Raw genomic sequence first — 14,406 nt, forward strand, 5'->3', positions numbered from 1 at the left:
GCTCAAGGCTAGCACTCTACCACTTGAGCCACAGCACCACTTCCGGCTTTTTTCTTTTTGCTTATATGCTGCTGAGGAATCGAACCCAGGGCCTCATGCATGCAAGGCAGGTGATCTACCACTGAGCCACCTTCCCAGCCCCTAAAAAAAGTGGTTTATAAATGCATAAACATGTATTATTTGTACATAAAAATATTCAATCCCTGTTGGTATAATTAGATGACCTTAATTTGGCTAGAATTTTATACTGATACTTTGAAAAAAGATTTTTCTAACCTCATTAGAACTTTTTTGTTTGTTTAACAGGCTACAATTTTAAGACCTTAGCAAGTAACTTGTCACATACATTTGATTGTAAGCAAAAGTCTAAATTACTTGTAAAATTGGCCACTTAAAACCAACTGATTGGCAGTAGTATGGCCTAACTACATGATGTTTTACATCGTTTTTAAATTTTACTGACTGCATGGTTTCCTCAGTTATCATGTGTTTACTGTAACGTTTACACTCAAAGTCTCAAAGTGATCTTGAATGATCACTAGAATACAAGTATACAATTTAGGAAAAATGGTTAGGTTAATAGATACCAAATGAACCCCCAAAACTTGTTTGAACATCAAAAAGTAATGATCCAGTCTGGTGCCAGGGGCTCACACCTGTAACCTTAACTTACTCAGGAGGCCCTGACCCGAGGATCGAGCTTTGTAGCCAGCCTGGGCAGGCAAATCCATGAGATTTTCATCTCTAATTAACCACCAAAAAGCTGAAAGTAGAGCTGTGGTTCAAGTAGTACAACATCAGCCTTGAGAGGAAAAGCGCGCACACACACACATACACACACACACACACACACAAAAGTAATGACCATATTTTCATGAATTAGAAAACAAGCACCAACAATTTTTATAAAGTGAAATAAATTTGAAGCATCAAATGTAAAGTGATCCCTAGAAAATGCATAAAATTAGATGAGTGTCCATATATCTACACAGAATAAGTATCCTTTTCAAAATTAGATTCTAATTTTGAATAAAATTCAACACATAAGCCAACTTATTTCAAAGCATAATAATTTAAAAGAAAGAGAAAGCTAGATAGTCAAATTCCCCTTGATAATCTTCTAGTAACTACCCATTTATTTTACACTTAAAAATCTCCTCTACAAAAAGTGACAGAGGGAGTGTGATTGATTGGAGCATATTGTAAACATGTGTAGAAACGTAATGGCTCCCTCTGTATAAATAATGTAAGCTAAGAAAAAACAATCTCCTCTATATTATTTGCCCAAAGTAAATTTCAGTCAGAAGCAAATGAATAATTGATACCATTTCTTATGTTTACCTGGTATTTCCATCAATCCATTTCAAAGCTCAAAAAAAACTCAGTAACATCTTTTCAAATATGAAATTTTCTTAATAAAGGCATTTAAATAATATAAAAATATTCTCCAAGGTTTTTTTTTCAACGCAATTATCAATGTGCTGCAACTGAAATTCATTATTACTATCTGTCAGATTTTCAAGTCTTTTCCCAAGCAATAACAAAGCATTTCTTCTTCCTGAATCCTAAACTACAAAATGCTTAGGAACCCAAAATAATGTAAAGTAAAAAAGATGCTCTATGATGAAATGATATAATTGCAAATTTCCTTACTACCATTACTTATGTTACAAAGCATCAAATATAAAAGCAATGTCTGTTGCTCATTAACACTGCAGAAATATCTAACACTTGTATGATTCTACTGCATAAAATTGCTTGCTATACTACATGCATCAAATGACAGTCTGCAGTATTATTATAATCATTTACAGAACATTACAAAAGACCTTTTTGAGCCTTGTAAATCAACATTAAATCTTCATGAAAATTAAACCATCATTAGATTTGGGGAAAGACTTATGATCTGTAATGTAATAGAACAGCTTAGGCTCACTTATGTATAAAGGCCCAAAATGACTAAGCCAGGTAGGCCCTGACTTATCAGATTATTCATTATATATTTTATATTCATTCTACTTTTTGTCATGTGTAGACTAAACTGCTTTTCAGCTTATTAATAAATTAATTTTTTTAAAATTACTGCTCAAGGCAAGTTAGAATGATTCAGCAACTAAATCTTAAATCCAAGAGGAAGAAATGCAGTTGATTTTTTTTTCCTACAGCAACCAAAATATCACTAAAGAAAACCTACTTATCTGGCCAAAGAAGAAAGAATTCAGTTTTTATCAAGGAATTTAAAGAAAACATATGCTATGAAACTGACCAACTGAAAAATAATTTATCACAATCATGTAAATCGGTGCCTAAATGGTGTAATTTTTGCTGTTACTTTTCAGTGCATGAATAGCATCCCAACTCACTAAATTTTAGTAGGTTCATAATTTAAGTAATACATTTCAAACAGATGCCATCTTATAAGCATCCTTACCTTTAAAATTTTTTATCACCTATAAGCAATAGGTCACAGAGCTGTACCTCTGTTCTTCATCCTTTTTTACTAACATCTACTCACAGCGTAAATAAAACATTATGCTTATGAAATTAATCACTGTAATATGAACACTATTATTTTATAGACATCCTCTATAACTTTCTACAAAGCTCTTTTTATCCTCTTTGTTTAAGATTTCACATTTTAGGAGTAGGGTGAATGAAAGGGGCACTAATTAAAAGTATTAGCAAAAAAAAAAAAGAGAGACTAATCTTTCTTACAGTATTCTGCAACATAAGATCATAACTAATGTTAATTTAAAAAAAAAAACAAAAAAAAAGCTAAATCACAGACTGTAACAGTTCACACCCTAAAAATGTGGCCTATTTACCCTGAAAACATCTATAAATACAGATAATATACAAAACCACATTTAATATTCAGTTTTTACATACTGAATTTTGCCAAACTGTTTCCTTATTTTTCTCATTCCCAAATCTATCTTACGTTTCAGAAAAATAGCTTTCATCCTCTAATATTCTAAAAATAGACTCCTCCTGTCTTTTTTACAAGAAACAATTACACTTGGTTATGAACCCTATCATATTAAACACATCATCAATACCTAAAATTCTTATTTAACCCATCTCTGGCAGTCAAAATAGTAACTAAATCAACCAAAATTAAAAAAAAATCTTACCTATGTGCTGCATTTTCTTTCAAATGAAAAATGGTTAGATTCCCCTTCTAAGTAGTACGGGGTCTGGACATTTCTCAGTCTGACTTGCAAATATTTGCTTTCCCTCTTAGGGCATAGCATCCGCAGGGTTATACAGCACTACTTACATTCTCTTCCACATAAAAATCAGACATTACATGAAAGGAAAAGAAAGACAGCCCATTTCAAAGCATCTGGCAAACCTCCATTGGCAACCTGCCAAGCCTCTGCTGAACCTTCCTGTCTTTCCGAGCATGCTCACTTAAAACCAACAGCATGTTACTATGGCAACTCTGTAGGCAGCCTGTAAGTATGAACCGCCATTCTGATTTCAGAGTGTAAAAAACCAAATACTGCAGGGGAAGTAAAAAGAAAGAAACAGCACATACTCTTCAACACATACAAGTATAATCATGTTGTTTTATAAATTCACATCTGTATATGTAAAATACAGACTTCCCACATTTTTCCTGACAAACATTTCATGCTTAAAACGGGCCTCTTTTCAATTCTCTTTGTTTTGCCCCTAAACTCAACATGCTGGACAATTTATCCCATTTAACAAAATACTGCTCAATAAATAGACAATATTCATGCGAGCAACAGTGAAACACACAAGATGACTTCCTGTAATTATATTTTAAATTAACATAGCAATATTAGAATGAAAATCATGTGAACTTATAAAATACTATGTATATATTTTTTCTATGACTTATCAAGATGTCAAATGAGACTTTCTTTGGGTCTGGGTAAAATTTTTTTTTACTCCTACAAAGTGCTGAAGTTAAGAGAAAAAAGACTCAGGTTCAAAACCTATTTATCACATTTTGGGAAAATTACTTGACATTCCTTTCCCTCACTTAGCTAATATTTAAAGTGGGATAATAACAGTTACTTAAAGTTGTGCCATGGAAACATGGTGGAACACATCTATAATCCCAGCACTAGGGAGGTTTATGCAGGAGGACTAAGAGCTTAAGACAAGCCTGAGAGACCCTGCCTTGAAAAAAAAAAAAAAAAAAAACAGAACGAAAACTAAATAAATTTAGAAAACTAGAAGTTATTTTTCTTTTTTTCTGTATTATTTCAAAAACCCCAAACACCAGTTTGCACTTGTTGATTAAACCTGAGAAGTACCTCCTTTTCTGTGTTTGTTTGGTTTTTTTTTTGCCAGGACTAGAACTTGAACTCAGGGCTTGTTTACTCAGCTTGCTTACTCACAGCTGGTGCTCTAATGGCTAGCTTTTGTCTGCTTAAATAGAGATGAAGTCTCTCAGATTTTTCTTCCCCAACTGGCTTCTGGATCTTAGCTTCCTGAGTAGCTAGGATTACAGGTATAAGCCACTGATGCCCAACCTTCTTTGTAAATTTTTTATGCACTAAATACCAGTCCGGATTTATACAGTTTTTTTCAACTCCCAAGGAAGTTGAGCTAAAAGCTAAAAGTATTATTTGTACTAAAGAGCAACATAATGTTTCATATGTTACAAACATGAAATTGTACTTACCACTTCCTCTTCTTCCTTTTTGGCTTCCTTTTCCTTCTCTTCATCATTTTCTTCAGCTGGGCCATCTTCATCATCACTACTGGAAGACTCAAGGATTTCATTTATATCCATTTTCCAATTATCAGGAACAATTCTAGTTTTTAGGAAGACACTTGCTTTCTGCAGACCTAAAAATGAAAATGTAGTTCAGCAGTTGATAAGGAATTAGAATCATAGAATGGCCGAAAAGACATGATACTCAGAGTCAGAAGAGCTAACTTCAAATTCAGCTGTCACTTAAAAGCAATATAGTAAATGTGAACGTATTTCACTTATTATTATATAAACGTTTGTTATTACTCTCTGAAATACTGTGAGAATTTTTTTTTTAGACAAGTGTCTCACTATGTAGTCCAAAGTAGACTCAAACTGATGATTCTACTGCTAAGTGCTGGGATTACAGGCATGGACTCCCAGACCCAGTGAATATTGTTAGAAATCTTAAAAGTAAAACATAAGGTTAACCTTCTATAAAAATTATCGTCAGGACTGGTGGCTCACGCCTGTGATCCTAGCTACTCGGGAGGTTGAGATCTGACGACTGCTGTTCAAACAAAGCCAGCCAGGGCAAGAAAGTCCGTGAGACTCTTATCTCCAATAAACCACCAGAAAACTGAAAGTGGCACTGTAGCTCTAGTGGTAATGTTCACCTTGAGCTGAAGGACAGAGCCCCAGCCCAGAGTTCAAGCCCCATGACCGACAAAAAAAAAAAAAATATATATATATAGATTAAAAAAAAATATATATATATATATATATCAACCAAGCCGGGCCCTGGTGGCTTACACCTGTAATCCTAGCTACTCAGGAGGCTGACATCTGAGGATCAAAGTTCAAAGCCAGCCCAGGAAAGAAAGGCTATGTGACTCTGATCACCAGAAAACCGGAAGTGGTGCTGTAGCTCAAGTGGTAGTGTGCTTGCCTTAAGCCCAAGAGCTGAGGGACAGCTCCGAGGCCCAGAGTTCCTGCCCCACAACCAACAAATAAATAAATAATCAAATACTTTATCTAGGCATTTAAGATAATACCATCAAATAAGAATGGCTATCAACTATGGCTATCAACTATATACAGGAAAAATGCCATACCAGAGAGTATTCAATAATGCTGTATTGCCTATTATATACAGAGAACCATATCATGAAATAATACATTGAGTCATCTTTCTTTTACCTGGTGTGGTGGAGAGCTCAGATTCTGGCAGATTGAGAATGTCTACTTCCTTAATATCCTTTCTTGCTACAGAGTAACTAATTACAGAGAAGAGCAAAAAGAAGGAAAATCATTTTTTAAATTAAAAGAATTACATAAGCAGTCCACATTAATGTAGCCTTGAAACTCAAAATTAATGTTCAAAATTACAGTATTTCAAAGTCAAAAACCATATCTCAAATTCCTAGTAAAGTTTTTCCCTTCTAAAGTTTTCAAAGTACACTAAGAGCCTCAAATTCACTCTTATGTAAACATCCTATAGACAATATATGGTCATTAATATCAATATGGTTTCAACATTGTAACAGTATTGCCTATCCAAATGTTTTATACTTATTTTTAACTTAATTTAGTGGAAGGCAAAGACAATATTACTGCTAAATATTAAAATAACTTTATTATAGTTTAAAATTTTCAGAGATTTACTTTCAGATATATGCATTTAATTTCACTTTTCCTTTTCATTCTTTTTTTTTTTTTTTTTGCCAGTACTGGGGCTTGAACTCAGGGCCAGGGCACTGTTGTGTAGCTATTTTGCTCAAGGCTGGAACTCTACCACTTCAGCCACAGCTCTACTTCTGGCTTTTTGCCGGTTATCTGGAGGTAAGTCTCATGAGATTTTCTGCCCAGGCTAGCTTCAAACTGCGATCCTCAGATCTCAGCCTCTTGAATAAGTAGTTTTACAGGCATGAGCCACCAGCACTCAGCTTCACCAGAAGTTTTTAAAATAACAAAACAGATGGAGCTAGGGAAAAGTTTCTAAAAATCTGACTTTTACTAAAAAGTAAAAGTGATTATTCAAGAAACATAAATTCTATTAAAAGTAAGTTTCGTAGTTCACAATATAAAAATCTCACACATAAGAAAAACAAGTGTTATTCATGTTCTCAGTTTTTATATAAAGCTTTTCAGCAAAACATATCCTCTACATGATATAAAGTTAAACCATGTTAGATAACTACTCAACTTATGTCACATATGACACTTTTTTAAAATAATATTTTGGTAGAAGGATCGAAATCACCATGATTCCGTTTCTATTTTTCCTCCCATGAATCATTATTGAGTGTTTCATTACTTACAATTTAGCATCAATAAATGATCGAACTAAACATTGATCCTTTTTCACTGTGACATCATCATTACAGCTAGGAGATATTACCTGAAATAAAAATGAAAAAGCAAATGATTCTTACTTTTCGTGCTCAGAAAAAGAGAATATTTTTTAAAACAATGATTCTAGATCCCTGGACCACTAAAATGGATTAGAAATAGCTCAACCAAAGCTGGGTACTAGTGGCTCACAGCTACTCAGGAGGCAGAGATCTGAAGATCATACTTCAAAACCAGCTTGGGCAGGAAAGTCCCCATGAGACTCTTACCTCTAACTACTCAAAAACCAGTAGTGGAGCTGTGGCTCAAAGTAGTAGTGTACTAGCCTTCAGCAAGAGTCCAAGGACAGTGCCTACCTAGGTCCTGAGTTCAAACCCCATGACCAAAACAAAACAAAACCAAACAAAAAAACCCAACTCTACCATAAGGAACGCCCATTATTAATGAATTACTTACAAAAGATTTCCCTATGTTTTTGTCTATCATATTGGTTTTCTAGTTAAATTATCCAGTCAATAGAATACAAAAAAAGATTAGTGAAATATAAACTAAAATTACTAAAACTTTAAAAGTATCAGGGTTTATTCTAAGCTAAAAAATTCATTTCTGTCCAAAATATAAATTTGGGAATGTATAATCTATCATGAAAACTTTGTGTATTACCATTTAAAAATATGGTTAAATCAGCATCTATTTTTAAATCTGGTTATTAAAAAATACATAAGAGCCAGGCACCAGTGGCTCACACCTGTAATCCTAGCTACTCAAGAGGCTAAGATCTGGGATTGCAGTTCAAAGCCAACTCAGGCAGAGGAGGCCCCATGAAACTCTTATCTTCAATTAACCTCTCAAAAACAGGAAGTGGAGCTATGGCTCCTGTGGTAGAGATCTCACCGTGAGCTGAAGAGCTCAAGGACAGTGCCCCGGCCCAGAGTTCAAGCCCCATAACGGACAAAATAAATAAATAAAAATACACAGGCACTAGAGTGTAAGATACAATACTTAGCAAGTTCAAGGATGAGCTTTCACCTCTGTACCATCAAAACAAGTCATCTAGGTCTGATGGCTCATGCCTGTAATTCTAGCTACGCAGGAGGCTGAGATCTGAAGATCAAGGTTCAAAGCCAGCTTGGGCAGGAAAGTCCGCCAAACTATTATCTCCAATAAACCACCAGAAAACCGAAAGTGGCGCTGTGGCTCAAGTGGTAGAGTGCTCACCTTGAGCTGAAGAGCTGAGGGACGTCACCCAAGCCCAGAGTTCAAGCCCCATAACCACCACCAACAAAGTCATGTAAATTCCCTTTCCTACTAAGGCAGGCATGTTTTTTAACAATAAAAAAATCTCAAACCAGATATCAGTGGCTCATGTCAGTAATCCTAAACTATTTAATTTAGGAAGCTGAGATCCGATGATTGTGGGTTCAATGCCAGCTCAGGCAGAGAAGGCCCCATGAAACTCTTACCTTCAATTAACCTCTCAAAAGCAGGAAGTGGAGCTGTGGCTAAAATTGGTAGAGCTCTAGCTTTGAGCAAAAGAGCTCAGAGACAGCACCCAAGCCCCGAGTTTAAGCCCCATTACCAAAAAAATAAAATAAAATAAAATCTCAACAACAACAACAACAACAAAAATCTCTAATTTTTTAACTTTTGAAAGTAACATGTCTTAATAGTACTATTAGTAAAATTAAGCCAGGTCAGTGATGCCTATCAGTAGCCTCAGGCAGGATGATAAGCCCAGGAATCTGAAGTGCCAACCTGGGCAACATAGCAAGCCTCTACCCTCTCTTCAAAATGAATGAAAAAATAAACCAAATATACTTGTTCACAATCTCCCTTAATATTAAGCTCTATGCTGAAAGTTAGCACTATCCACAGATCTTTAGATATGGAAGTTTATAGAAATATGAGTTTTGCACTGTTCAGTGTAGTAGAGGAAGAGCCACATGGCACTCAGAACCTGAATTTGCACATTCTCGGGGTGTAGTATGTTCTTATATGGGACAGGATGGAAGGAAGGAGCTTGCATATACTAAGTAAGTACTCTTTTATCACTCAGCTACACTCCAGACCCAATTATGTTTAAACTCAGTCACAAACAGGTAATGGCAATCATACTAAACAGTCAATATGAAAAGTATCAAATATTCTTAGTAGAGCTGGGTGCTTGTGGCTCACACCTGTAATCATGGCGGCTCAGGAGGCTGAGATCTGAGAATCACAGTTCAAGCCAGCCCAGGCAAGAAAGCCCATGAGGCTCTTATCTCTAACTACCAAAAATCTAGAAGTGGGGCTGTGGCTCACATGGCAGAGGACCATACTTTAGCAAAAAAGCTAAGGGACAGTACCCAAGTCTTGAGTTCAAGCCCCAGTACCAGTGCAAACAAACAAGCAAAAAGTCTTAGTCACACACATCTTAACATCAGGTAAAGATAAACTTTTTCTATTTGTTTGTTAGGTGCTTGTTGTAATACAGTTGTGCCTACCCTCAAGGGCTAACACTATAACCGAAGGAAAAGCAAAAAGGAAACAAAACACACACACACACACACTCACACACACACACAATTGTCATTTATTGGGAAATGGATGAACCTTGAAAATAATTTATTATTAAGTGAAGTAAAGCAGGCTCAGAGAGACTACATTTTTTCTCTCATATGAGGAAGTTAGATCTGAAATACAAACATACATGATAACACATACAGAGTTACATGCATATGATACACACAAATTGACTAAAGGATGGTATACTTAGAGGAAGAGTCATATGTTGTAAATCCTCTTTAATATTATACTTTTAGATATATATAAGCAAATTTTGGCAGTACTGGGTTGGAACTCAGGGCTTTGCTCTTGCCAAACAATCACTTTATTATTTGATCCACACCTCCAGCCCTTTTTGCTCCTGCTGTTTTTGAGATAAGGGTCTTGCTTTGTGCCTTGGCATGCTTGGACTACAATCCTATTTATGCTTCACATCATCACTGGAATGGTGGCTGCATGTCAGTACACTCAGCTTTTTTTGTTGTTGTTGTTGTTGTTGGTCATGGAGTTTGAACTTAGGATAGCCTAGGCGCTATCCCTGAGCTCTTTTTGCTCAAGTCTAGCGCTCTACAACTTTGAGTCACAGTGACACTGCCAGTTTTCTAGTGGTTAATTGGAGATAAGAGTCTCATGGTCTTTCCTGTCCAAGCTGGCTTTGAACCACAATCCTCAGATCTCAGCTTCTTGAATAGCTAGGATTACAGCCACCAGTGCCCAAATAGCTTTTTCTTTTAAGTTGAAGTCTCCTAAACTTTTGCCCAGGCTGGCCTCAACTCACAATCTTCTTCATTTTATGCTTCCTAGGATTGTAGGTATGAGCCATTACACCTGGCTAAAAAAAAACTTCTTGAAGGCAATGTACTGAAATCTTATAATTCTCTAAGGAACTTACAGTTTGCTTTTTGGGGGAGGTTGCTTCTTTATTTTGGTATTGGGGATCAGATCAGACCCAGGGCTTTGTATAAACTAGGCAAGTACTATACCACTGAACTAACTACTTTTTTTTTTTTTTGTCGGTCGTGGGGCCTGAACTCTGGGCCTGGGCACTGTCCCTCAGCTATTCAGCTCAAGGCTAGCACTCTACCACTTGAGTCATAGCACACTTCTGGCTTTTTCCTGTTTATGTGGTCCTGAGCCCAGGGCCTCATGCATGCAAGGCAAGCACTCTACCACAGAGCCACCTTCCCAGCCCCAACTTCATTTTTTTTTTGACAGTTTCATAACCCAGGTTTGCCTTAAAACTTGCTATAGATCTCATGTTCATCTCCAAATCATAATTCTCTTGGCTCAGACTCCTGAGTACTGGGATTATACACTTACGTCACCCCACCCAACTTTGTTCTAAGGAACTAAAACAAAGCCAACTCTGCAGATCTTCAGTGAATACTGGTTAACTTAAGGCAGGTTAAAGGCTCATAGGAATTAGTGTGTTGCATAGGAGGCAATTCAAGACTTTTTTTTGGGGGGGGGGCCGGTCATGGGGCCTGAACTCTGGGTCTGGGCGCTGTCCCTCAGCTCTTCAGCTCAAGGCTAGTGCTCTACCACTTGAGCCACAGTGCCACTTCCGGCTTTTTTTCTTTTTGCTTATGTGGTGCTGAGGAATCAAACCCAGGGTCTCATGCATGCAAGGCAAGTGCTCTACCACTGAGCCATCTTCCCAGCCCCTAAAGACTTTTATAAAAACAAAATAACTTGCAGAGATTATAGTAAAAATAAGAAATAAGAGCTACGGATGGTCCAAACATCCATTTACAGACTGAAAATCAGTTGCTAAGGTAGATTCAATAAAGGTTTATTTACTTTTTTTTCGGACAGTGTCTGTGTTACCCAGGCTAGTCTTAAACTCAAACTTGCCCCAGCCTCCCCAGTAGCTGGGCCACAGACATGTACCACTATGACCAACTGAAGGTTTATTTTTGAGAATGAAATTGTCATGACAAAATTAATGATTTTTTTTTTAAAGATTTCTCTCATGGCTTGGAATGGGGCTTAGTGGCTAAGTGCTTGCTTAGCATTCATGAAGCCCAGCGTTTGATTCCTCAGCACCACATAAACAGAAAAAGCTGGAAGTAGCGCTGTGGCTCAAGTGGTAGAGTACTAGCCTTGAGCAAAAGAAGCTCAGGGACAGTGCCCAGGCCGAGTTTAAGCCCTAGGACTGTAAAAAGAAAAAAAAAATTCTCAAATTGGAGGAAGAGTAACTCCTGTTTAATTATTATACTTTTAGATGTATATAGAAAATTTTGGGTTGGAACTCAGGGCTTTGCCCTTGCCAAACAATCACTTTACTATTTGATCCACACCTACTATTGACTTATACCTATAATCCTAGCTACTTAGGAGGCTGAAATCTGAAGATCCATGTTGTAGCCAGCCCAGGCAGGAAAGTCTGTGAAACCCTTATCTGCAAAAAGCCAGAAGTGGACATGTAATTCAATGGGTAGACAACCAGCCTTGAGCAGTAAAGTTAAGGAATAGCTTTCTGGGCCCTGAATTCAAGCCCAAGTACTAGTACTGAATGCAGGAATAGATTCATCTTTAAGGCTGGGCACTACTGGTTCATGCCTATATTCGACTACTCAGGAGGCTGAGATCTGAAGATCAAGGTTTGAAGCCAACTCAGGAAGACAAAAATCTTGGAATGCTTATCTCCAATTAACTAGCAGAAAGTGGAGCTGTGGTTAAGTGACAGAGAGAAGCCAGCTGCACATGGAAAAGCAAGTGCAAGCATGAGGTTAAGTCCTGTGTTTAAGTCCCAGCACCAACACACACAAACCCACAAATACAAACACATATGCACAGGGATTTTTTTGAAGTTCCAGAAGATACATCTATATTTCAGAAAGAATCCAGGGTCAAGCAAAGGGAAGCTAAGGGTGTAAAACGGCAATAGGATACAGGGCAAGAGTCCACTAGACAGATTTTGAAGGACCTGGAAGATCACTAGACAGATTTTGAAGGACCTGGAAGATCACAACAAGTGATTATAGAATGAACAGAAGGAAATGAAAGAAATCTAAATTTTTGTAACTGACTGCTCAACTTTTAAACTGCAGGGAGGTTTGAATATAAGTTGTAAAATACTTCCAAAACATTTTAAATGATTATACAGATATTTGATTGGTTCCCTAACTGTCCAAAAAACTTTACTTACCAAAGCAGGATGCCACTCAGGCCTCTCAGTCGTAGATACCACACTTACAACTTTTCCTAATAATTCATCATTAAGACGGCGCTTATCTACATCTTCATCTTCACTACTCTCCTCTTCCTTTTCATCTTCAGTACTGTAAGTTAGAATAATTAGGTCATCATGCCAATATACACAATATTTGACACAACCAGAGTACTGTGACTTCAAAATGTTGAATTCAGCTCCTAGTATTTTATCCTCTATTCTTCTTTTTCTTTGGGGGGGGGAGAGGTGTTAGTCATGGGCCTTGAACTCAGGGCCTAGGCACTGTTCCTGAGCTTTTCTGTACAAGGCTATGCTCTGCCACTTGGAACCACAGCTCCACTTCCAGTTTTCTGGAAACTAGCAAAAATATCTTGCAGTTTTGTGAAAATTGGTATTCATATATGTAAGTTCAAAGAGGTTCATGAAGTGATTTTCCCAAAATGACATATCTAGTAAGTGACTGAACTAAGATTTCCATTTGGGTCCTTAGAAGTTTTAGGTTTTTTAAAAAATTATTTTCCATTTTGCAATTTATATATTCACTTTACCTTTTAAAATCTTCATTATACATACCCCAGCAGTAACAAGAACATCTAATACCTAGATCTTAATTTCTTTCTTTTTTTTTTTTTTGGGGGGGGGGAGGAAGTCCAGTCGTGGGGCCTGAACTCTGGGCCTGGACGCTGTCCCTCAGCTCTTCAGCTCAAGGCTAGCGCTCTACCACTTGAGCCACAGCGCCACTTCCGGCTTTTTTCTTTTTGCTTATGTGGTGCTGAGGAATCGAACCCAGGGCCTCATGCATGCAAGGCAAGTGCTCTACCACTGACCCACCTTCCCAGCCCCTAGATCTTAATTTCTGAATATTTCTACTAAAAGGAACAAGGATCCCCTGAAGAAATGGCCAGTTACAAGGCATGGGGAAGAAAAGAAAGTAACATGAACCTAGGATTCCTTGTTGTGTCAGAAAGCAATGAAGTGCTAAAGAAATAGTGAGAATGTATCAAAAGAGCACTGATGTAGCCTGGAGAGGCTTATGCTGGCCAAATAAAATCTGGGGCAGTGTGCATCTCAAACTGAATATTGTTTTTTTGGCAGTAATGGTGTTTAAACTCAGGATGTTGTACTTGCTGGGCAGGTGCTCTCCTGCATGAACAAGCCTCAAGTCTAAAATAAATTATAGCCCATTAAGTGAAACTAGAATCTATGACTCCATAGTGATAAGAAAAAGGTTTTCATTATAGCTAGATGTTAGTTAAATTTACCTAAGCAATGTAGCAGGAATGAAAAATTAGAAAATCACCATTTTGCTGTCTTAGTATCAGTATCTGATTTAGACAAGAATTATCAGTGGGGGCTAGGAATGTGGCTCACTAGTAGAGTGCTTGCCTAGAATGAATGAAGTCCTGGGTTTGATTCCTCAGTACCACATAAACAGAAAAAAACAGAAGTGCTGCTGTGACTCAAGTGGTAGAGTGCTAGCCTTGAGCAAAAAAAGCTCAGGGGTAGTACCCAGGCCCTGAGTTCAAGCCCCTTGATGGGGCAAAAAAGTAAATTAAAAAAATATATATATATACACAATGGAATTCTATGCCTCCATCAGAAAGAATGACATTGCCCCATTTGTTAGGAAACGGAAAAACTTGGAAAAAATTATATTAAG

General features: G+C 37.1%; 1 protein-coding gene across 1 annotated transcript in view; it reads right to left on the reverse strand.

Annotated features, from left to right (window-relative positions):
- The window catches only part of Arid4a (AT rich interactive domain 4A (RBP1-like)), a 71,877-nt gene that overhangs the window by 39,474 nt on the left and 17,997 nt on the right, over nt 1-14,406 (reverse strand). The window contains exons 8-11 of the mRNA XM_013013959.1: nt 12,723-12,855; nt 6,997-7,076; nt 5,876-5,952; nt 4,664-4,830 (exon numbers count right to left, since the gene is read on the reverse strand). Of these exons, the coding sequence (XP_012869413.1) occupies nt 4,664-4,830; nt 5,876-5,952; nt 6,997-7,076; nt 12,723-12,855 (457 nt within the window). The remainder of the gene's footprint in view (nt 1-4,663; nt 4,831-5,875; nt 5,953-6,996; nt 7,077-12,722; nt 12,856-14,406) is intronic.

Source organism: Dipodomys ordii, unplaced genomic scaffold, assembly GCF_000151885.1.
Source record: "Dipodomys ordii isolate 6190 unplaced genomic scaffold, Dord_2.0 Scaffold2, whole genome shotgun sequence".
Taxonomy (NCBI): Eukaryota; Metazoa; Chordata; class Mammalia; order Rodentia; family Heteromyidae; genus Dipodomys; species Dipodomys ordii.